At 50.0% G+C, this 22,028-nt stretch overlaps 10 protein-coding genes across 10 annotated transcripts; 4 read left to right on the top strand and 6 right to left on the bottom strand.

Annotated features, from left to right (window-relative positions):
* The first annotated feature begins 148 nt into the window (after window positions 1-148).
* On the top strand, window positions 149-6,856 carry cym1 (pitrilysin family metalloprotease cym1). The gene is made up of 9 exons (XM_025534361.1): window positions 149-778; window positions 852-1,935; window positions 1,983-3,530; window positions 3,552-3,609; window positions 4,894-5,179; window positions 5,238-5,986; window positions 6,047-6,261; window positions 6,319-6,382; window positions 6,447-6,856. Exons 1-9 carry the CDS (start codon window positions 405-407, stop codon window positions 6,803-6,805), a joined length of 4,737 nt encoding a protein of 1,578 aa, XP_025383017.1. The 5' UTR covers window positions 149-404; the 3' UTR covers window positions 6,806-6,856.
* Window positions 6,857-6,900: 44 nt separating this feature from the next.
* BO83DRAFT_370891 (uncharacterized protein) lies at window positions 6,901-8,782 on the bottom strand. Its single transcript, XM_025529912.1, has 2 exons — window positions 7,507-8,782; window positions 6,901-7,434 (listed from the first exon to the last, which is right to left on the bottom strand). Exons 1-2 carry the CDS (start codon window positions 8,590-8,592, stop codon window positions 7,108-7,110), a joined length of 1,413 nt encoding a protein of 470 aa, XP_025383016.1. The 5' UTR covers window positions 8,593-8,782; the 3' UTR covers window positions 6,901-7,107.
* A 236-nt stretch (window positions 8,783-9,018) lies between these two features.
* On the top strand, window positions 9,019-10,170 carry BO83DRAFT_324309 (protein N-lysine methyltransferase family protein; the record flags this gene model as incomplete). The annotated part of the gene is made up of 2 exons (XM_025527972.1): window positions 9,019-9,503; window positions 9,567-10,170. The coding sequence occupies 2 exons, from the start codon at window positions 9,019-9,021 to the stop codon at window positions 10,168-10,170; spliced, it is 1,089 nt and encodes a 362-aa protein (XP_025383015.1).
* A 324-nt stretch (window positions 10,171-10,494) lies between these two features.
* On the bottom strand, window positions 10,495-11,585 carry BO83DRAFT_403173 (alpha/beta hydrolase; the record flags this gene model as incomplete). The annotated part of the gene is made up of 2 exons (XM_025533598.1): window positions 10,495-10,770; window positions 10,800-11,585. The coding sequence occupies 2 exons, from the start codon at window positions 11,583-11,585 to the stop codon at window positions 10,495-10,497; spliced, it is 1,062 nt and encodes a 353-aa protein (XP_025383014.1).
* Window positions 11,586-11,841: 256 nt separating this feature from the next.
* On the bottom strand, window positions 11,842-13,371 carry BO83DRAFT_441413 (uncharacterized protein; the record flags this gene model as incomplete). The annotated part of the gene is made up of 2 exons (XM_025536333.1): window positions 11,842-12,901; window positions 12,958-13,371. 2 exons carry the CDS (start codon window positions 13,369-13,371, stop codon window positions 11,948-11,950), a joined length of 1,368 nt encoding a protein of 455 aa, XP_025383013.1. The 3' UTR covers window positions 11,842-11,947.
* Window positions 13,372-13,779: 408 nt separating this feature from the next.
* BO83DRAFT_382658 (putative 2-hydroxychromene-2-carboxylate isomerase) lies at window positions 13,780-14,730 on the top strand. The gene is made up of 4 exons (XM_025532279.1): window positions 13,780-13,894; window positions 13,961-14,060; window positions 14,120-14,403; window positions 14,462-14,730. Exons 1-4 carry the CDS (start codon window positions 13,820-13,822, stop codon window positions 14,663-14,665), a joined length of 663 nt encoding a protein of 220 aa, XP_025383012.1. The 5' UTR covers window positions 13,780-13,819; the 3' UTR covers window positions 14,666-14,730.
* Window positions 14,731-14,789: 59 nt separating this feature from the next.
* Window positions 14,790-15,285, bottom strand: BO83DRAFT_431752 (uncharacterized protein; the record flags this gene model as incomplete). The annotated part of the gene is made up of 2 exons (XM_025535592.1): window positions 14,790-14,920; window positions 15,000-15,285. 2 exons carry the CDS (start codon window positions 15,283-15,285, stop codon window positions 14,790-14,792), a joined length of 417 nt encoding a protein of 138 aa, XP_025383011.1.
* A 525-nt stretch (window positions 15,286-15,810) lies between these two features.
* BO83DRAFT_382656 (serine protein kinase) lies at window positions 15,811-17,447 on the bottom strand. The gene is made up of 5 exons (XM_025532278.1): window positions 17,170-17,447; window positions 16,790-17,106; window positions 16,522-16,737; window positions 16,319-16,449; window positions 15,811-16,263 (listed from the first exon to the last, which is right to left on the bottom strand). The coding sequence occupies exons 1-5, from the start codon at window positions 17,337-17,339 to the stop codon at window positions 15,967-15,969; spliced, it is 1,131 nt and encodes a 376-aa protein (XP_025383010.1). The 5' UTR covers window positions 17,340-17,447; the 3' UTR covers window positions 15,811-15,966.
* Window positions 17,448-18,137: 690 nt separating this feature from the next.
* Window positions 18,138-19,554, top strand: BO83DRAFT_441409 (CobW domain protein; the record flags this gene model as incomplete). Its single annotated transcript, XM_025536332.1, has 1 exon — window positions 18,138-19,554. Exon 1 carries the CDS (start codon window positions 18,409-18,411, stop codon window positions 19,552-19,554), a length of 1,146 nt encoding a protein of 381 aa, XP_025383009.1. The 5' UTR covers window positions 18,138-18,408.
* A 221-nt stretch (window positions 19,555-19,775) lies between these two features.
* On the bottom strand, window positions 19,776-21,507 carry BO83DRAFT_159196 (type III PLP-dependent enzyme). Its single transcript, XM_025526308.1, has 3 exons — window positions 21,431-21,507; window positions 21,062-21,107; window positions 19,776-21,003 (listed from the first exon to the last, which is right to left on the bottom strand). Exons 2-3 carry the CDS (start codon window positions 21,090-21,092, stop codon window positions 19,955-19,957), a joined length of 1,080 nt encoding a protein of 359 aa, XP_025383008.1. The 5' UTR covers window positions 21,093-21,107; window positions 21,431-21,507; the 3' UTR covers window positions 19,776-19,954.
* Window positions 21,508-22,028: the final 521 nt, after the last annotated feature.

The raw sequence follows: 22,028 nt of genomic DNA, 5'->3' as shown, positions 1-22,028 counted from the left end.
AGAGGGGGGATGCGCACTTGACCTGCACTAGCCTCTTTTGAAAACTTCTCTTGGCGCCTTTCTAATTCACGGTCCGCCTTCCGAATAGCAGGCCCGATCTGTCGCTTTGCTTTCCTTTCTTTTTTCTCCCTTCTCCATCCACTTTTGCATTCCATCCTCGAATGCTTCCACAGCACGTCACTCGCTTTATCTATCTGATATCGTGCTCGGTTTGGCCAATTGGTTGCGTATCCTAGTCTTTTGCGCTTAACGCCGGTCCGCTCGGGACCGCCAATTCCGACCACCTTTGGTACCCTAATCCCCGGCAGCGGACTCGCTAAAGTACGTCACGCCGTGAGAGTCAAGCCGGTGACCGTCAGTCTTTTGCTGTTTCTAGGCTTGGCTACCATCTTCATAGTAACGCTATGTTGCGTTCATCGTTAAGGGCAGGCCGGAGGTCGGCTCCGGCCTTGCAGAAACCCGGACGTTTACTGAGATCGGATAGCCCTCTACTCCGCTGGAGCCAGATAAGAAGATCTGCTTCGACTGTCACAAGCCTTGAGAACTTTCCGGATATCGGTGAGGGGATCCATGGGTTTACTGTTCAGGAGAAGAAGCACGTTCCAGAACTGCACCTTACAGCAATCCGCTTGAAGCACGACAAAACCGATGCCGACTACATCCACGTGGCTAGAGAAGACAAGAACAATGTATTCGGTATCGGGTTCAAGACGAATCCTCCAGATGCTACTGGCGTGCCGCATATCTTGGAGCATACTACACTTTGCGGAAGTGAAAAGTGAGTGTTCCTTAACATACGTAGAATGCGTGACATACTGGGCCCGTGGACTAACCCGGAACTTTCTACCTAGATATCCCATCCGCGACCCCTTTTTCAAGATGCTACCTCGGTCTCTCTCAAATTTTATGAACGCCTTCACCTCCGCTGACCATACTACCTACCCTTTCGCCACGACAAACCCGCAAGACTTCCAGAATCTCCTCTCGGTCTATCTTGACGCCACTTTCCATCCGTTGTTGAAGGAAGAAGATTTTAGACAGGAAGGATGGCGGCTAGGTCCGGAAGATCCTCGCGCCATATTGGCCGGCGGAGAACAATCACAGGCGGAGCAGAAGCCAGAGGATATCCTCTTCAAAGGTGTCGTCTACAACGAGATGAAGGGCCAAATTTCGGACGCCAATTACCTCTACTACATCAAATACAAGGAGAATATCATTCCCGCCCTCAACAACTCTGGAGGAGACCCTCAGTACATCACCGATTTGACCCACGAACAATTGGTCGAATTTTCGAAGCGCAACTACCACCCCAGCAATGCCAAGATTTTCACCTACGGTGATATGCCACTAAGCGCTCATCTCCAACAAATCGGGGGCGTGCTGGATGGCTTCCAAAAGGGAGAGGCTGACACCGCTGTTAAGTTACCGATCGATCTTTCTCAGGGTCCTCAGAGCGTGACTGTTTCGGGGCCGATCGACACATTCGCCAGCGAAGACAAACAGCACAAAACGTCGACTTCATGGTATATGGGGGACGCTGCTGACGTTGTCGAGACGTTTTCGGCCGGTATTCTTTCCTCGCTGCTCCTTGACGGTTATGGATCGCCTTTGTATCGAGCTTTGATCGAAAGTGGCTTGGGGTCTTCATTCACGCCTAACACGGGCCTTGACGCTTCAGGTCGTGTGCCCGTGTTCTCAGCTGGTGTTACCGGTGTGAGTGCAGAAGAAGCACCTAAAGTCAAAGGTGCCATTCAACAGGTCTTCCAGGAGTGTCTCGCCACGGGCTTCAGTGACGAGAAGGTTCGCGGTTTCCTTCACCAATTGGAACTAGCTCTAAGACACAAGACTGCCAACTTTGGTATCGGTGTCATGGAGAAAACCATCTCCTCATGGTTCAATGGCTCCAATCCCATGAAGGAACTCGCCTGGAACGAGGTCATTGATGAATTCAAGAGCAGATATGAGAAGGGGGCTACCTGGAGTCCTTAATGCAGAAGTATCTCATGAATGACAATTGTCTGACCTTCACCATGGTCGGCAGTCCTACTTGGAACCAAGAGTTGGACGAACAAGAAATGGTTCGGAAGGAGGAAAAGTTCACCCAGCTCATTGAGCAGCATGGCTCCCTGGAGAAGGTGGTCGCTAAGCTGACAGAGGAAGAGCTTCAATTGTTGAAGACCCAGGAGGAGGCACAGAACGCAGATTTGTCATGCCTTCCTTCCCTTCGTGTTGCTGATATTTCTCGGGAGAAAGAGCGCAAGCCTGTTCGAGAGTCGAAGGTTGACGGCGTAGACGTCGTCTGGCGCGAGGCTCCTACCAACGGTTTAACCTACTTCCAAGCGTTGAACGCGTTTGAAGATTTGCCAGATGATCTCCGTCTCTTGATGCCGCTATTCAATGACTGCATAATGCGTCTCGGCACAGCCAGCAAGTCAATGGAGCAGTGGGAGGATATCATCAAGTTGAAGACGGGTGGAATCTCCACATCCTCCTTCCATATATCATCCCCGACGCAGCTTGGAAAGTTCGCCGAGGGTCTCCAATTCTCTGGTTATGCCTTGGACAAGAACATCCCGAAGATGCTGGAGATCATGACTACACTTGTCACTGAGACCGACTTCACTGGTCCCAGTGCGCCAGCCATGATCCAGGAACTGCTGCGACTGACGACCAACGGCGCCTTGGATGCAGTGGCTGGTTCAGGTCATCGTTATGCCCTCAATGCCGCTGCAGCAGGTCTTTCACGTAGCTTCTGGGTTCAAGAACAACAATCCGGCCTTGCCCAGTTGCAAGCTACAGCTAATCTGCTGCGAGATGCAGAGACCTCGCCAGAACGCCTTGCGGAATTGATTGAGAAGCTTCGCCAAATTCAGTCGTTTGCTATTTCTAAATCCTCTGGTCTCCGTGTTCGGATGGTCTGTGAGCAGAGCAGCGCCAAGCAAAATGAGTCGGTGCTACAAAAGTGGCTTACGGGCTTACCACAAGTCCGCTCACCGACATCTACACCCAGCATTTCAGCTCTCGGCTTGGGTGCCCACAAGGCTTTCTATGACATGCCTTATAAGGTCTATTACTCAGGCTTGGCTATGCAGACCGTCCCTTTCACCAGCTCATCCAGTGCATCACTTAGCGTTCTCTCTCAGCTTCTGACGCATAACTACCTCCACCCAGAGATTCGTGAGAAAGGCGGCGCCTATGGCGCGAGTGCCATGAATGGTCCGGTGAAGGGAATGTTCGCTTTCACTAGTTATCGGGATCCCAATCCTGTTAACACCCTGAAGGTCTTCGAGAACAGTGGTGTCTTCGCCAGGGACCGAGCTTGGTCGGAGCGGGAGCTCAACGAGGCGAAACTGGGCATTTTCCAGGGTCTCGATGCTCCAATGAGCGTTGATGAAGAGGGTGCGAGATATTTCATGAGCGGCGTGACCCATGAGATGGATCAGCGCTGGAGAGAGCAGGTCCTTGATGTCACGGCTAAGGATGTTAATGAAGCAGCTGAGTCCTTCTTGGTCCAGGGCTCGCAGCGGTCCGTGTGCCTTCTCGGCGAAAAGAAGGATTGGATGGAATCGGACGGCTGGGATATGAGGAAGCTTTCCATGGGAGTCTCCGGTGAAAATGACCAGGCTGCTATGGACGCCCAGGATGCCGCGGCATCCGCCTAGACGCGCTTCCAGACGTTCCACATTAGGAACGCGATTGATACCTACGTTGTTGCTTTTTACTGACTTTGGAAACAGAAACCTTAGTAAAACCGTCGGTGTTGGTTTGACAGACATGTGTACCATATAACCATGTATTATTATCACGATTCTCTCACGCACGACAAGAGCCTGTATATAGATTTTTTCTTACATGTACAATACCCCTTCACTCTTCACTCATTCTGGTTGTTAGGAATTGTCTAGACACTGTGGCCTATCCAAATCACGCGCTCTCAAGAACAGACGAGCTCTATCTCCAGTCTATGCACTATGACCGGTAGATGGCCAGTCCTCCTATCTAAGGAGCAAGCGCAAGATCAACAGGAATGTGAACCCGCAGCAGGCGAAGGTCTACTACCATGGTACACTTCCCTATTCCCGTTTTCAGACCCGCCCTGATCCTTTTCAGCCTACGCAGGGCGGACTAAAAACGAGGAAACAGAGTCGGCAGTGGTTGATCCAAATAGAACATGCAATCACAGTATCCTCGTTTCAATTGCAATGGGGTGAAATTTCAGGTCAGAAGTGTACTCTGTACTTTTATTCCTTGATGGGAAGGGCAACTGTGTCGATCCCATGAGAGTAGTAGTAGGAATGGACCGGTCTCGGATCAGCTAATTGGGACCACATCTCGCTGTTATCTCCATTTTCCAATAAGCTCAATCACTCCTTATCAGAGGCTAAAATAGTCAAAGGAATGGCTCCGACTCACGTGGCACCCGGCAAATTATGCTTTCGACTAGTTATAGTACATCCTTCTAAGGCCCTTTGACAAGGCATGCCCATTGGCACTGGGTGTAGAAACCTCGAAGAGTTAGGTTTCACCAGGTGCTGCTAGACCTTGAGTAATGCCACACTCATCATCATGCGGGGAACAAAAGCGATCACCCTCGGTCCAAAGCCGACCAAGGCATGCGGTAAGTGGCATCGGTTGTTGAAGGCTTGAGCGAAGCAGAGCTGATCGTCCTATGCAGTCAACTGCCGCAGATTAAAGGTCAGAAACGGGTAACTAGGTCTTGTATGATCTGACTGGACATGCTGATAGCCGCTAAGATGAAATGTGTCGTGGATGGGACTCCTCCATGCCGCCGATGCCGACACACAAAGGCTAGTTGTGTCTTCAGACCAAGATCGAATGTAAGTACTTTAGTTGACTAAATGCCCATAGACCATGCTTACTGGTTCTAGGCAGCATTAGCAGTTCATGACGTGGTCCGACTGCAACAAGACACGCCAGATAGAAACCAGGACATCGATGCGATCCTTGGCCGCCTGGATAGGATTGAGAGTGCCCTGGGCTTAGATAGAGGAAGCAGCTCCGTAACAGAAGGTAGTCTCGACACAGATCAGGATGAAGGGTCCGAGAACATGTCTCTGCGCTCTCTCTGGAAGGCCGTCAGACACCTCAAACAGATCACACGGCCTGTTCAGGATGATGCTCTCTGGTCACGGCCAGTTATCAAGCATCTGTGGTATTCGTACGCAACCTTCTCATGAACAGTGCCTTGAAATATGAGCGGACTAATACCCGTGAAGATTCCTCAACAACCTACCCCTCCTCCATTTCTTGAAGGATCAGAGTGCTTTCGCATCACCGTCTCCCCTTTTACTTGCATCAGTTCTATTCATATCCGCTCTTCATGGCCCGTCCAACGATCTATCGGAGTTTACGAAAGGATACTTTGTCGCCCAGTGTTGCGCAATCGCCGAGCTTGTCAACCCAGTGCCATACACTCCTCCATGGGAGATATTTGGGAACAGCGCAGAAGACCCTGATCAATCCTTATGTACTAAGGACGATTCGCTGACTTTTCAGAACATTCTCGGTCTAATTATGGCCAGCTTGGGCTCAGAAGCTTATGTGCCAACCACTGGCACATGGATAGCCATCGCGTATCGCCTCTTACTCGATCACACACCGCGCGAAGTCGAACACACGACTCACGACTGGGCTGGACTGTTCTCAGGTCTCCAGGTAATCGATATTGAGCACGCTTCCATGCATATGTGTTGTCCCCTATTACCTGAACAACCACCCCTATCCACCCTTGCCCAATTCAACGCCCGCAAAGAAAATGCTTTCCATGGCCTCATCCAAATGATGCATCACGGACTCAGTCATTTTGTCGGAAGAGGTCTCCCCACTATATGGTCTTTTGTAAGCGCAAAAGAGCGTGAGGTCCTCTCGCCGATCCGGACACCCTTCACCGATGAAGATGCACGGGTTATCCGCCTTTGGGCCCGGAAATTGGACGACTGGCTAGTTCGATATAATGCTGCATCTCGTGAGATCTCTTAGTGGCCCGGTTCAAGGGAGAGTATGCTGACGCGAATGTCACTTCCAGAGCCATCCCCTTCTGACCGCCAGGGCATACTCATCCTCCTACAATACCATCTACACAAACTATACGTCCTATCCATATATCATCCGGCCAGAGGATTCGATCTAGGTTCTACGGATATCGCACCAGCCGAAAGACACGAACTACTAGTCTCAGCCCGTGCAGTTCTGCGGCTTCGTCTAGACGACGCTAGTATATGGTCCAACTGGGATCTGATAGTAAGTCTTCTACTAAACCACCATACTCTAATACCCACCACAGCTAACTTCCTTTAGATGGTAACATTCGCAGCCATGCTACTACTCCGAGGGATCGAAGACGGCGTACTACACCAAGACGGTAAGAGTGATACTTGACTCATCTCATAGTGAACCACATCCATTGCTGACCTACATCTGTACAGACCTGCAGCTAATTGAAAAGCACATTGATAGCCTGAAAAGGAACCATTCATCTGTGCCAAGCATCCATAGCATACTGGCTGATCGACTCGAGTCGGGCCTACAGAGCATGCATACACCGCCTGAGATGGGACCCGATTTTGCATTCCCCGCTCCGGAAGAGGATTATGCTTGGGCGATCTTTGATCAGGAGATTTTGTCTCTGGCGAATCCACCGTGGCTGTGTGAAAGTATGCCTTCCCTTGGGGAGATGCCAAGAGCAGATGAGAATCAGGGTGGGTTGTCGGCGCGATTGGAGTATACTGCTTTGGCGCAGGGAGGTGCGGATGCTCTGGGTGGGGGTAATATCGGATATGATTGATGCTGTGCTGTTAGGTGACATAGCTAGATAAAAGTACCGGGCGAGGAGTTTACTAGTGTGGTAGTGAGACGAAGACGAAAGAATTGTCACATCTTCCAGATACGGAATATATTCAAGTTTCGTGAATCATCATGTTAATGTACAGTTCAAATGTCGCCATAAGAAGCATAAGATGGCTGCGTCCTCATATATGAGAGAGATCGCTGAAGGAAATGAGACTTTAGATGGTTAGGTTTGGCCTGCAAACCTGGATTAGCGATTAGCCGTGCTTCCTCCACGCATAGCAACCTGGCGCCCTTTGATCAATCAATAGAGGCATCATCCCTTAAAGCATCTGCTGTATCTTCATGATCAGATAGATTTGAGGCATTGCTTTGGTCGTGGAAATGACCCGGATGCGATGCAAGACTAGCATCATGAAGTTCCGGAGTAGATGGAAATGGGGGGAATGGTTCGGTTTGTGAGTCGGTTCCGGGGGAGCCCGGATTCAGCGAGTGCTGAGTTTGTACATCCTGACTTTGAGGAAGTGAGTGTTCTACAGTTGAGTCTAAATGATTATCAGCGGACTCTTGATGGGCGGCGTCCGACGAAGGTGTGTGAGGTTGTGGAGATGGTGAACTTTGTGAAGCCTACATAAAATGTTTTGTTAGCCCATTTTCTATAACTCTGGCATGAGACAAATCATCATATGAGCTACCTACCTTGTCTTTTGCTTGGTTTAAGCCTCGTGTTGAAGCCAGCTGCTGTGCAGCAAGCCGTCTTCGCGCAATTTCTGATTCTTCTTCAAGCGCTGCTTGCTCTTCTTCCTGTTTAAGATCGGCTAATGTAGGAGTGCTGGCTTGGCGAGTGACTTCTACATACGACCCCTCCGGAGACCGCAGACGGCTGCTCCTCTTTTTCTTTTTCTTTCTCTCCTCCTTGGAAGAGGCGGTTGTTCTTAAACTAAACGTCCCAGACACCGACCTCATACTTGCAGGCTTATCTCCTATCAGATCAATTGAATCGAGTCCAGTACCGCGACGACTGGCCAGAGCTAGAGCGAACTCATCATCTAGTGGCACTGCGTCTTCTTCCTCGTCGCTGGGGATCAAGTCACCACGCGAGCTCAAGGAATTGGCCGTGTCACGCGATGATTGTGTTGAACTTCGATATCTCCCATTCACTCTTGTGGCTGGACCCTCGCTTTCCTCGGTTTCTTCTATGAGAGGCTCATCTTCAAGTTCATGCCGTCGCAAACCCACGGGATGTTCTTGAAGATCTGCCGCTGACGGCCGATATTTCAGCCCTCGGGCGCCAAATCTCCATGGGAAGCGCTCTAGAAACCCCAGGAAGGAGGAACTCGGAATAACAGTCGGGTCATTACGGTCGTCAGACATTATAGCAGTGCTCTTTCGCCTTGTGCGCCGAGCACCATAGCTCATTTTCCGCTGCCTTCGAGGCTGTTCGGAACTCCCCCGAGCCAAGCCGCTTCCAGCCAGTAAACGATCCAGTTCGTCAGTACCCCATCCTAGCAGACCGTCGTTTGGATCCTCATTATCCCAGTCATCGTAGAAGTCGAAATTAGCCTCTGCGCGGCCGCGTCGGCGGCGTCGAAGCTGGTCTTCGCGGCTAGGGAGACAAGGCGCAGTGCATGAGTAGATACAGCTCCCAATCGCTGCAAAACATGGTACCACGTAATTATGGGAAAAAGTATATAAGCCCTCCTGAGCGCTCTCGTTTGCAGACTCGAGGTTATGATGGATTTGGTTGATTGTCTGGCGGACCCGAGGGTCTCTCGATCGCATCATGCCGGCTGACGGTAGGGATGCGACGTTGGCCCAGAGCCACGCCGCGGCCGCAGGAGCGATGGGTTCACTTTAGGGTGAAATCAAGTATCCCCATGGGATAGCTGTGCTTAAGAATTGGGATCTTGGAGTAAATCGGGAGATATGTTCCTGCAGAAAAGGGAGTCGGTATACGATAACAGCAGCATTGGAGAGGCGGAGATAATAACGAGGGGAGATTCCCCGAGAGGGAGCCTGAGGAAGCAACATTCTTCATGGATGGTCGATGTCATCGGCCCGCCCTTAGTCAGCCCGCACGTGCCCCGTGCCAGAATTAGCTGTTTTCAAGTACTATTGTCCATACACTTCTTCTTCTGCCAATCGCATGGTCTAGTATACTAAGCTCACTTCTGGCGCCCGGTTATCGCCTAGTAATTGCTCATCTTTAGCATGGTTTACTATATCCGTTTCCTCAAGACCCCGAGGTTTCAGAAACAGAAACCCGGGTCTATATCCGTCTCCGCTCTAATTTGCATCACTACAGACCTGGGAGACGATTTTCTTGCACAAGATGTGAATTTGCTTGTAACACTGAGTCTCAATGACTCTGGTAAAATTCTGTATCAGGAACCATTGAGCTGGAAGGCTGGAAGGCGCGAGCTTCCAATAATGCTCGGGCCCTTTTCTGCCAATATTTCTCAGCAGACAATCGTCCTAGGCGTGACGGCCACAAGTCCGCAGAAGCGGTCTCCCTCACCAGATCGCTTGCTGGGCGATTCCAGTCTTCCTCTAGTCATGTCAGCCTGGAGCGCACCTTTTGGTGGGTCGCCGTCCTCGGTAGCAGAGAAGCTTGTTGAGAGACGCTTTGGACCTAAGGATCGCCTAGGCTTGAGGATTTGGGAAGAGACTGGGAACAGCATAGCTCGGCATATATGGTGAGGCTTCCTCATTTCAAATGAGGCTATATTCCTTCTTGTACGTGGCTTACATATTCTCAGGGATGCGGCGGTGGCTTCGGTCGTATACCTTCAGCAGATTGTGACTGAAGACCCTGCAGTCTCTGTGCCATTGTTGCAGGGTCTTCTTCGCGGCGAACGCAACTCTTTTCTCCATGTTCTCGAACTAGGATCAGGGTGTGGCGTTGTAGGGATTGCTCTTGCAGAGCTTCTCCCGCAGTGTTCTGTAGTACTTACTGATCTGCCCGAGGTGGAGGAAATTGTGACACAGAACATAGCTGTTGCGAAACCGGCCGATTCCTCTGAGCTCGAGTTCCGCACCCTTGACTGGGATGAAGAACTTCCGAGTGACTTGTGCGGTGGCTCGATAGATCTTGTTCTAGTGTCGGACTGTACCTATAATGCAGACAGCTTGCCCGCGCTGGTTTCAGTACTAAGCCGGTTAGTGCAAATGTCGCCTGAGGTTGTCATTTTGGTGGCATTGAAGAGACGTCATGAAAGTGAGTCTATCTTCTTCGACCTGATGCAGTCTGCTGGGCTCCACAATTTGCACCTAGATCGGAAGCAACTCCCATCGCAACATGGTCAATTTGACGAGATTGAATTGCGTTGTTACGGCAGAGAAAAGAATGTTTCATCAATATAATAGCTGGACGAATTGGGTGGCTTGATGTTTAGCGAGAACTACATAGGATTTGACCAGCCAGTGGCGGCACCATCCCCATAGTCAAGGTTAGCATTTCTTGCAAAGGAAACAGACCACAGCTGCATGGCTCCTTCCGGGCCTGGCAGCGCTAACTAAGCGCAGCTTGGTTCATCATGTTCTTTCACAACCTCCAACTTCTCGGAATCTTTTTCTCTTCGACTGTACTGCTCTGGTGCAGAGGGCTAAGGTACCATGGTTGGTCGGGTAGGGTTGCAGTTCTTACACCTGTCCCTTGTGGCCTAGCAATGCCACATTAAGTGGAATTTAGCTCTCCATCGCCTCCTCCGCCTCCTTCTCGAGTTTCACCACATTCCCTGCCATAAAAATATCATGCGGTGCATCATTCACCTCACAAAACTCAATATCATTCCGCAACCGCCTCATCTCCTCCACAAACGCCACCTGATCTTCAAAGAAAACCTCCTCCATCCCCGCCTGCAGGAAAATCGGCATTTCCAAAGTCCTAAACCCATTTCCAAGGGGACTCAGAAAACGATGTCCCCTCTTCCAACCCATAGGCGTTACCCGCCTGATACCCCACTCCAGCAAATCCCCAAAAGATAATCAACCCATCGACGCGGATGCTGATCAACCTTTCGCGCCCCATTCTCTGTTAAATCCAACCACGGACTCCATAACAACGCAGCCGCAGACAATGGTAATGCCTCCGTCCCTTTTGTCTTCTCCTCGACCAAATATCTAATCATGGAGAGGACAAGATTCCCGCCCGCCGAATCACCGGACAGAATTATGTTCTGAGGCTCTAAACCCAGATTCTCGAGAAGATACACATAAGCCGTGATCCCATCTTCCAGGGCAGCAGGAAACGAGGCATTTTCTTCCATGGAGAGGCGATACTGCGGCAGCATGACGTGAGATTTCATTACATCGCTGAGTATTCTAGGGCTCCAGCCGTTTATGTTGAGGCGGACACCGTCGACGACGTACACGCCACCGTGGAAGTGAAGGACTACTCGAGCTGGTTTGGAAGAGGGGAGGGTAGGGTGCCATACTGCGCCGATAGGGACGGGACTGATGGATGGGACGCTGGTAAGGATGCTGCTGCGGGAGTAATGGAGTGCTAGTTGGTCGGACGTGGTGGTGTCTGGTGGGCTGATGATTATGAAGCGGTCGCCTTCACGGCGTGGGGTAAGGGTTTTGGGGGCGTGATATTGAATTGCTGTTAAGTGATTCAACCCTAGGGAGTAAAGCCTTACGGCGATGACTTGGCGGTAGGTCCATGTTTTATGGGGCCGCGTGAAGCGAGGGAGGTAGTAGATGAGGGTGCCGATAATACGGATGAGAAGAGTGGTGAGGGCGAAGGTGGTGTAGAGATTCGCTTGGAATGATGGCATAGTTGGTGATAATGGGTGCCTCGAGTTGATACTAAACACCAGAAGCTTCTTGTTGCGTTTATATATTCTTTCGCTACTTGTTACGCTACTGAAGTGAGCAAGAGCCCAACAGGATAACACACATGATCAAGGATGATCAGAGCACTAGCTCTCGCGCCGATTGCAACTACTACCGGTATGCAACAGGAAAGCGCCTTGCTCATATTGCAGGAATCCCCGCATCTAATTGGCCAATACGGAGTAACAACATTATTTTCGAGCTACTACTACAATTTTTTACCTTGACAGGAAGGGCGATGGGCGATCAAATAGGCGCTGATAAAGTATGACTCAGACAAATCAACGAAGGATCTTGTCTCCTATTATCGGGCATCCCGGATGAAACTCCTCAGCCTCTGGCTTCTCAAACAACCGCGCCGCTGCAGGCCTGAATGATGCTGTATTGCACCCAACTCTGTCGTTCCACCAAGGTAACCAGATGAAGGGGACAATTGATTCTCGGTGTTTCCCAGAGCAGGTCTTTTAGATTCGCTCCAGAGCTTCCGGATTGACATACGGTTGCCTAAGCGCTGGAGTCGACGACTTCCTCGGTTGGTCAGATTGGAAAGCACATTCTCCAGGGAAGAGTCTGCTGGGACAGAATCTGGCTCGCGACGTTCGAAAGGGACGCGGGTAAAAGTATCGTAGACCACCTCTGGGAAGGCGATGTGGCGTCTGTTTCCGCGGGAGATCTGCTTGCCATCGCTGAGGCTAGAAGTCCGTGGAGGAGGCATAACCGGAAGCCCATTTCCAGGAAATCTAGGCTCGTCTGACTTGTCATGAGCATAATTGATGCATCTCTGATTGAATGCGCTAAAATTTGCGGCTAGCGTCACTGCGCAGAGTGGCAAGAACGCTAGTCGCATAGGCTCAGTTGATACTGTCTCATCGGAGACTTTCTCCGGCTGAGGCGGCGAAGCACTGGCACAGAGAGCCCATAAATCGGAATACAGGCGGCAGACAACAAATATATGCCCGCTAACCAGATCGAACTCATCAGAGCGTGGTTTATCATGATCGGACAAGGTGTATGCAGGATCAACGCAAATCACAAGTGATCCTTCGTGGATGGACTGCTTCTCATCCAATCCTAAACGTATGTCCTTGTATGCTTGCAATCGTGAAGGACTGCCTTTCCCTTTGTGACAGACGGAGCTCTGCAATAGCACCCGGCTCGGATAAGGTTGCACGGAGGCTCGCCAATCTGACAGAGTGTATTTCCTCATGGTACCCCATTGTTGCCATGTCTGTGGCCTGTCTTGAGCGGGCCAGTCATGCTTGATACAGTTAGCCTATTCACTCACGGTCTATTCAGTAGCTGCCAGACACTCACAAGTATAATGGTCTCCTGATCAGACTGCGACTGGTTGGTTTCTGTGCCAGATACCTCATCTGCCAATGCAGCGGTAGCGTCACAGCTATCGGCGATGCAGGAATATGCATCTTCCAGCATCTCATTATCATCAGCTGCTTGGTCACTGCACGTTTCCTTTGTACCCCAGCTGCTGGTGCTTCCAGAGAAACTCGATGTTCTTGACTGCCGTGAAGGGCACCAGACGGGAGGCCGGTGATAGTATACGGCATGGCGGCGCTTTTCAGTCACTGAGTCATGGATATACTCTGCATCAGGCGCATCAAGCTCATAGGCGGTTTCTTCTGAAATGTCATGATTTGAGAAGCGTACTAGAAAGGCGTTTCTTTCATCTTTGAGTCGATCCCTGCTGAGAAGGGAGTCGACGCTAAGCATGTTGTACATAGCCATCTACCTTGTAAGTATGCAAGCAAGCACTATGTAGCCAGATACAGAGAGTCAATGCTACGAGCTGGATGATCTGCCGAAACATCCTAACTACAGGTGGTCGCATCGCGACTGCCTCCAGAAGGAGAACTGACAAGGAAGGCACGTATGGCCGTACCTGAGCAGACCACGGCATCAGTGCCCCAACTTCAAGCATATACGAACGTGCATCAAAGATCTTCTCCAACCGGGTATACATAGTAGAGTGAGGGGAATCAGGGATTAGAAATCAACAGATGAACATCCGAACACCTCGGCTCGCGATGCTGACTCATCCAGAACAGGGGGGTGTACGGCCTTAACTAGACAAATAAGACACTCTACGTGATACCTTCATCTTTGGTTTTTAGATCACATCACATTTAGCTTTCTTTCATCATCTTCAGCAGTTTCAACCATGGCTGTGCCGCGTATAAACGTCTACTTAGACGTAGTCAGTCCTTTCGGCTATATCGCCTTTAGTGTACTAAAGGTGCGCATATTCATCTACTTTTCACTATAGCTCACATTATCACCGCAATATTCTAACGTCTAGAAGAACTCTCCTGTTTTTGCCAAATGCAACATCACGTATATTCCTATTTTCCTGGGTGGTATCATGCAAGCATGCGGAAATACTGCCCCTATCAAGATCAAGAGTGCGTGCCCCTTCAACAACTAGAACATGTCCATGACAACTTCTAATCAATGTATATAGATAAGGATAAGTGGATTGAAAAAGAGCGTTGCCGCTGGGCTCGCTACTTCAATGTCCCAATTGTCCAGACCACCCCCGAAGGCTTCCCTCCACGGACGCTGAGTACGCAGCGTGCGCTCTGTGCGATTTCCCAGAAGCACCCGGACAAGCTTGTGCCAGCCTTCGAGGCACTCTATCACTTGTTCTGGGTAGAGGGCAATGCGAACATTGCGCAACCTGAGTGCTTCGGTCCGGTGCTTGAAGGGGTACTCGGAAAGGACGTGGCACAGTCGGTGTTGGCCGATGTATGCGACCTGTACTGCATAAACTTATGTTGAGTGCGTTTGCTAACTCAATTTTTAGATGGAGCATGGAGACATCAAAGCTGCTTTGATAGCGAACACAGATCGAGCGTTCAAATCAGGCGCATTTGGCATACCCTGGTTTGAGTGCACCAATGATAAGGGCGAAACTGACGCATTCTGGGGAGTGGACCATCTAGGACAGGTTGCGGAATTCTTGGGACTGGATATCAAGTCAGACAAGGGGTTCAAAGCTGTGTTGTGAGCATAAGACCACTGCTTTTCCAGCTACAGATATCGCTTCAATCAGAAGCAAGCTTCACGTATGCATGAATGTCCCAACATCACATATTATTTTACTCATCCGACCCGAATCTAGCAATCCCCAGTCATACCTTCTTCCCCCTCCCCGTATTATTCATACTCATATGCCTCTCCTGCAAAAACTGGATAATCTTCTCCCTCTCCAAATTCTCAATACATCGAATCTCATCCGCATCCGCCGGCTCAACGACACCATCTACACCCAGCCAAAACATTCAATCAGCATAACAGTAAACAAACATATACATAAATAAAATAAAACACGGAGCACATACCCTCCCGATTCCCGTCATCCTCCCCATCACCACCACCACCACCACCCCCACCCATCAACGACCTTACATGTTCCCACGTACTATTCAAGAAATCCCCCGGGGCCGGCGCCGACGCCACCCCATCGAACATATTCTTCATCTCCTTGACACCCGATTGCGCCATATCATTTAGTGAGTTCTTGGGGGTCATCATCGAGTTCCCATTCGAGCTGTCGGTCGTGGACGCGGGCTCTTTATACCCCATTTCTTGGGCGGTTTCGCGGGCAGTGTCGTCGACGGTTTTCATTGTGATGATACTATGAGTATAAATATTATTAGGTAGAAGAAAGGGGATGTCCTATAAAGAAAATAATATATGGAAAGAGAGTTTTTATGTTTAGTAAAAGTGGTATTATCTTGCTGGAATGATTGATTGATTGGAAGGTTTAGTTTAAGTAGTTTATCTTATGTGGCCGATGACATCAAGTTAGTTCAGGTGGATCATGATATCATCGTTGTCAGCCTTGTGGATCCTCGGGGCTTTCGGGTGTGGCAGGTTGGTGCTGGCGGGCGGCCTTGGTTGGGGGGGTAGGGGCAGTAGGAATGGTTCAGCCTTATAGGGTGGTTGGTGTTAAAAGATAGTGTGTTTCAAAGGATGGGTGTTGTTTTTCTTGTTTGGTGGCTTAAAATTAGTCACTGGAAGTTCCGTGTGGAAGTTTGGTGGGTGGTTCAAAGATTCGACACTTAATCTACAAGCTCATGGCCTCGACAAGATCGATGCACGAAGTGGTTGAATAAATTCCTGATACATCATTTTTCTGTTTTGTTGATCATATTCTACTAACTGTAGTGTGACTAGTATATCTCGAAATAGCGGGCAAGAACCAGCGGTGACAAAATTAGACCCAAACTATTCTATCCCTAATCTATTAAAAGCTTTTCAAAATCAGTGAACTATGTTTCGCGGATATGCACAGCTGAAGAGCGCTCAAGTCTTATTTTCATCCGTCATGAATTGCGTCTGAAGTAACTCTTTCGCCGGTAATCGTTCGTGAGGGTCCTTCTGCAACATAAGGGAAAGGAACGAAGTGAGAGTCTCCACATTCCCCGCACCAAAGTTCTCCGGTAATCTCTCTTCGAGATACAATCTGAAGTCCCCATCCTTCTGGTTATTCGAACCGAGTCTTTGCTCGATAAAAGAAAGATGGTCATTGTCTATCTCCTCTCGTGTCAGGCCAAATGTATCCAGAGGGAACAATGGCTCGTTCGTTGCAAATTCAAATATCTTCGCAGAAGAATCAGAAGAGTAAGTCTAAGTGGAGAGGAATTTCATAACATACCAAACAACCCAAGGTCCAGATATCTATAGCAGTAGCTACAGCAGTATCATCGGTAGGTTGTTGTATCAGTTCAGGTGCACGCAATCCCAAAGGTGTTACTGGTTTTTGGTCACAGCGTTGGACATATTGAGCTGGTATTTCGTGTGACGACTTAGTAAGCCTGGCTAGACAAGATATAACTAGTACGAACAAGTGTATCTTACCTCCGCCCAGATCCCCGATCCTAACCTCAAGCGTTGAGAAATGCGCCTTACTCAACTGGCCCCGGCGCCTTTGGGTAGGCATCAAATATTTGGGGGCACTTTCATCTTCGGTCACTCCTTCCAACCACTTAACTGGGCTGAACTCGGGAGGCTGTAACAAGGCTTCCATGTCCGTAGTCCCCGCAACTGAGAACAGAATGTTTGCTGGTTGAAGATCTTATTGAGCCTATTAGTATGTTGCCTACATAACCGAAGAGCCCCGACATACCACAATGAACGATGCCTGACTGGTGAAGAAAATCAAGACCCAGCAAAAGTTGGCGGGAGATAGCCCGAAGATACCCTGCGTCTTGCGGATTCCCGCTGATTGTCATTGCTTCCCCATCTGATATCATCACAGGGGAAACAAGACACAGGTGAGTTCCATTTGGTCCTGTATGATAAAAGTAGTCGAGAAGTTCAGTTACATGTCTTTTTCCAGCGTGCTCCACTTCTGAATCTGAGAGAGTCAGAAGGATAGAAAGCTCCCTGTTGTGTGCGGATTCTTCTGCTTTTAGAACCTTCAATATGACCTGTTGCGAGTCTCTTCAAGGTATCACCAGCCTGTTAGTTTTGTTCCGATGCCATAATTCGCAGGCATATACTCACATTTTTTGATCCTTCGCGAGCCATACCGTTGAGTATTGGCCAAAAGCTAGTTTACCAATAATTTCGTATCTTTGGTGAAATACATCGTGAAGGTGCACAGGATGATAACCCCCACGGCGATACTCTTCAACAGGCTCTACCACATCGTAAATTCTTTCGAAGCGGCGCATTTCAAGTAAAGATTAAGTGCAGATAATCATGGTTAGGCGTACTCTTTATTTTCATAAGCCCAACAGTGATGTGTTAAGGGAATAGAGAGAATCCTGGGCGAAATTAAGGGCGAACAAAAGGCGCTTGTCACGTCATGTGACGTAGCTTCTGCCTTGACCAATTTGATTTTGGTTTTGGTCCTGCGTTTATTTGTAATTTAGTATGTGTTTTCTTGTACTATTTATACTATTGTCGCGTACTCAATATACTAGTAACAGCATTGGCTTCATGTATCTCAATCTCGAATGCAATGGTCGATTTGGAAAACAGGAGTGTCGTCCTGGGCTGATTGACAAATTAAGGTTATGCAAACTTTGGTATATTGATTAGTATACCACACACTCTAAAGGTATATCTACTCGATCTAGGATCCATCATGGTATCAATGTAGAGGCCAATGGACCCTTGTTACCAAATCACATCATTAGTCTTACGGCTTAAGGCTGCTTGCGCATAGACCTAACTAGCGGATTCAGAGCCTGAAGGAACGAAGACATATATGACAAATGTAGATCGGTCTTCTTATTTTGTGCATCAAACTGCTGGTCTCACATTCCAAGAACTTGCTCAATCCAATCGGCACACGGCGCAGACCGATATCGAGAGCGACAGCCTTCTAGGACCGCAGATCCATATCCCAGAACAGCGCGGACACTACAAATGGTGAAAGATCATTACAGCTGATAAGCTAAAATGCTACTTTGGCCGGGTTACAACGTTACACAGATAGTTATATGGCTGTTTACATGATCACATTGAAGATATGGACGTAAGTAGAGCCGGGACTCCATTGATAAGTATGTCTAAAAAAACAACTCCACGCCAGATCTTATATATTACCCGATTCGTCCTAGCGTGCCCCTCCACCCCCCCTCCGAATCTTTACTCCGGCTTCAACTTCAACATCCAGTCCTACTACCTCCACATGATTCTTTCCGTCTTTCTTTTCCCTACATATTATTTATAGACTTAGACTTAGACAGACCCTACCTACCACCACCCTCATATATACCGAAAACACAAAACAAAATGCCCCCCATCCCCATAACAATCCTAACCGGCTTCCTGGGCAGCGGCAAAACGACCCTCCTTCTAAACCTCATCCCGCAACTCCCCCCAACCTACCGCCTCGCACTCCTCAAAAACGAGTTCGGCGATGTAGCAATCGACTCCCAGCTCGCATCCACCTCCTCAATCAGCGGCGTTCGCGAACTCCTCAACGGCTGCATCTGCTGCAACCTCGTCGGTCAGCTCAGCGACGCGCTCTTCCAGCTCCTCGACGAAGTGAAGCCCGACCGCATCGTCATCGAGACATCCGGGTCCGCATTCCCTGCGACCCTAGCAATGGAAGTTAATCGGCTTGCGCGCGAACACCCGGGCACATTGAGCTTGGATGGAGTGGTTAGCGTGATTGATGTGGAGAATTGGGAGGGGTATGAGGATACGAGTTATACAGCGAAACTGCAGGCGCGGTATACGGATCTGATTGTGTTTAATAAGTGGGAGGCGGCCGGAGAGATGAAGTTTGAGATCTGTTTGGATCGGGTGGGTGATTTGGAGGTTGAGACGCCGTGGGTGAAGAGTGAGAAGGGACGGGTGGATAAGGATGTGTTGTTGGGGATTGATGGGGCGTTGTTTGGGGAGGAGGGGGTGGATGGGGTGGATGGGCATGGACATAGCCATGGAGATGGGGAGGGGCATAAGCATGAACATGGACATCAGTCCGAGGTGGAGGTGCTGTCGGTTACGTTGAAGGCGAAGGAGGATGGGGCTGTGGTGGATACCAAGGCATTGGTGGAGAAGCTGTTGCGCGCGGCGAACAAGGAAGAGGTGTATCGGATCAAGGGCGTCATGCGGTGCTCGACTGCTGCGCCGCCGGCTGCGTCGGAGGAAGAGGAAGAGCAGCAGAAGGCGGGCCAATCGGTGGCTGTGGATGCGGATGGCCCGGCAGCAAGACACTATATCCTGAACTGGGCCTTTGGGCGCTGGACGTTCACGCCGTCTGATGTGGTGGCCGAGACGGCCGATCCTGCAGTGGCGGCTAGAATTACCTTCATCCTGGCCCGGTATGAGTCGGGCAAGTGGAAGAAGAGGCTGGAGGCGGGTGGCCTGGTTCAGGTCGCGGAGGGAAGTACTAGTGAGGGGGCGGAGTTGGTGGTTGAGAGACTGGTCTAGATGGGTATGTTTTAGACATGTTGTTGCTTTCTGCCAAACCTAGAATTGGGCATGATGCAGGAGCTGGCTCTGCATCGGATGACCTGTAAATTGCGGGGTTGGGCTATGTATACATGATTCTATGATGACAGTGTGGGGTGATAGAGATCAGGATAGACTAGAGGTAGACATGACTCTGTCTGCAATTAAGATAGGGGAAACCCATTAAAAGGTCCAGGCATAGATGGCCATATATAGACACTTCAGTAATCTGCACACTGTATTTCGACCCGAAATCAACTCTAAAAGCACACAAACACATTTATTAACAAAGCAGGTCAACGAGCGACCTACTAAGTAGAGCAACATATAGGTACCAAACACAGAAAGCCCAAAAAAAAGATATCAAACAATAGTAAATCTAGTACTCGAGGAGCGCAGAAGCCCCGGCTTCGCTGGAGATGTAAATCACCTCGTGGTTGTCCGAAAAGCCGTTGAAGCGGGTCGCGCTACACTTGGTGTAGGCTCCCATCTCCTCGAAGTAAAGCCAATCTCCAACTTCCAGCAGAGCTGGCAGCTCGATGCGCTTGGAGATAACGTCAATGCCGTCACAGGTCGGCCCCCAGATGGAGTACGTGACACCCCCCGAAGTCGCAGCATAAGGGGAGTTCGCGGCCGATGCGCAGGTCAGGACCTGAGCCACGGGGTGCTGGTGGTCAAAAATGATGTTGGAGAAATTTCCATACACCCCGTCGTTGAGATACAGCATATAGGCGTCGTTGGTCGGGTCCTCCGGGTCGCGCACCTCACGGCGAGCGATGATGTTGGCTGCCAGAGTGAACGCATTGGCAACATAGTAGCGACCCGGTTCGGCAATGACCCGGATGCTAGGCGGAAAGTAGGTGTCCAACGCCTCGCTCAGAACGCCGGCGAATTTCTCGAACGTGTCCTGGGAGAAACCTCCGCCGACATCCAAAGTGTGCAGTTCATGGCCAATCTCTGCGGCTTGGTCGAACACGAGGCGCGCGTCCTGCACGGCCTTCAGGAAAGCCTTAGGATCCTCAGCGCCCGATCCGACGTGAAAGCTCACGCCGACAACCTTGAGCTCGAGCTGGTGCGCCAATTCGAGGAGCTGGCGAGCAACATCCAGGGAAGCTCCGAATTTCATGCTGAATTGGCACAAACTGTTCGAATCATCCGTAAGGATGCGCAGATAAAGCTCAGCGTCCGGGTAGTTGGCCTTGATCTTGTACAGCTCATCGGCGTTGTCGAAAGTCATCTGCTTGACGCCCACCTGGGCCGCGTAGCGCAGATAGGACTTGGTCTTGCAGGGCTGCGCGTAGATGATGCGGCTCGGGTCGATGCCGGTGTCAAGGGCCATGTCGATCTCCGCCTTGGACGCACAATCAAAACCGTTTCCGAGTTTAGCCATGAGGCGAAGGATCTCCGGGTCCGGGTTGCACTTGACCGCTATTGACTCAATGTTAGCCGCTGTCACAAAATCCTCAATTGAGCATCCAGTCCTTACCGTAGAAAGGCCGAACACGGCTCAAGTTCATTTTCCAGCGCAGATGCTGGCGGTAGATCTCCCCCATATCTGCCACGTAAAACGCGTCCTCCTCTCCCGGCGCGCAGCTGTCCACATTGACCTCGGCTGCGCGCTTCTTCAGGATGTCCAAGACTAGTTCCTTGGCAGCCAACCTGGATTGCGATATGTCGTCCCCTCCATGATTGCTGAATTGACCATGATCCCAATTGAGATTATGGTCTTGTTTCTCCTGGTAGTATTTAGGAGTGCATACTTCAGCAGGTACACAAGCAGTCGGTGCCATAACCATGCGCGCTGCGACGGAGCACGGAATAGGTCTTTGAAAAAAAAGTAAAGTAATAAAAAAAAAGTTGAGTGTCTTTAACGCGACTGCGTGTTAGGGAGGGCGAAAAGATTCGCAACCGAAGTTGACTGGACCAAGCCTCCTAGACCCTTCCTCCTTGAGAGGAAGAACCTTCAGAGAAGTCCTATGCGGCAGCTCAAGAAAAGAGGGGATGAGCGGCGTGGGCGTCAGGAGGTTAAAAGGAGGAGCACCGAACGGAAACACGGGAGTCGACACCAGCAGGAGGGGGAATGTTGTTAAGAGTGTCGCGGGGACGTCTCGGAGATACAATGTGACGAAGAACGAAACGCGAGGCTACGAGAGCCGTGGTGAGCTTGGAGCCTTTGGAACTGGTGGATTCCAAAGGCCTAGAAAATGCGCCGTGGAAAGATTGAGTGAAAGATTGGGAGAGGGAAAAAAAAAAAAAAACAAGGTTTTTTCCCAATAAGAAGAAATCTGACGCGACCAGCCACTGATCAGCAAGCTTGTATGACAGCTCCAACGAGAATTGAAAGGGGTTGCGAGATTTAATTTCTGGGTCCGGGGGGAGGGAGGGGGGAAGGGCAGGAGATGAGAGGTGCGTGCAGAGTTTTAACGACTTGGACGCGGAGGTTAGGGCAAAGG

Source organism: Aspergillus eucalypticola (assembly GCF_003184535.1).
Source record: "Aspergillus eucalypticola CBS 122712 chromosome Unknown BO83scaffold_37, whole genome shotgun sequence".
In the NCBI taxonomy this organism is placed as follows: Eukaryota; Fungi; Ascomycota; class Eurotiomycetes; order Eurotiales; family Aspergillaceae; genus Aspergillus; species Aspergillus eucalypticola.
The sequence above is the reverse complement of the archived record's forward strand: the minus strand, read 5'-3'. Positions and strand labels throughout refer to the sequence as shown.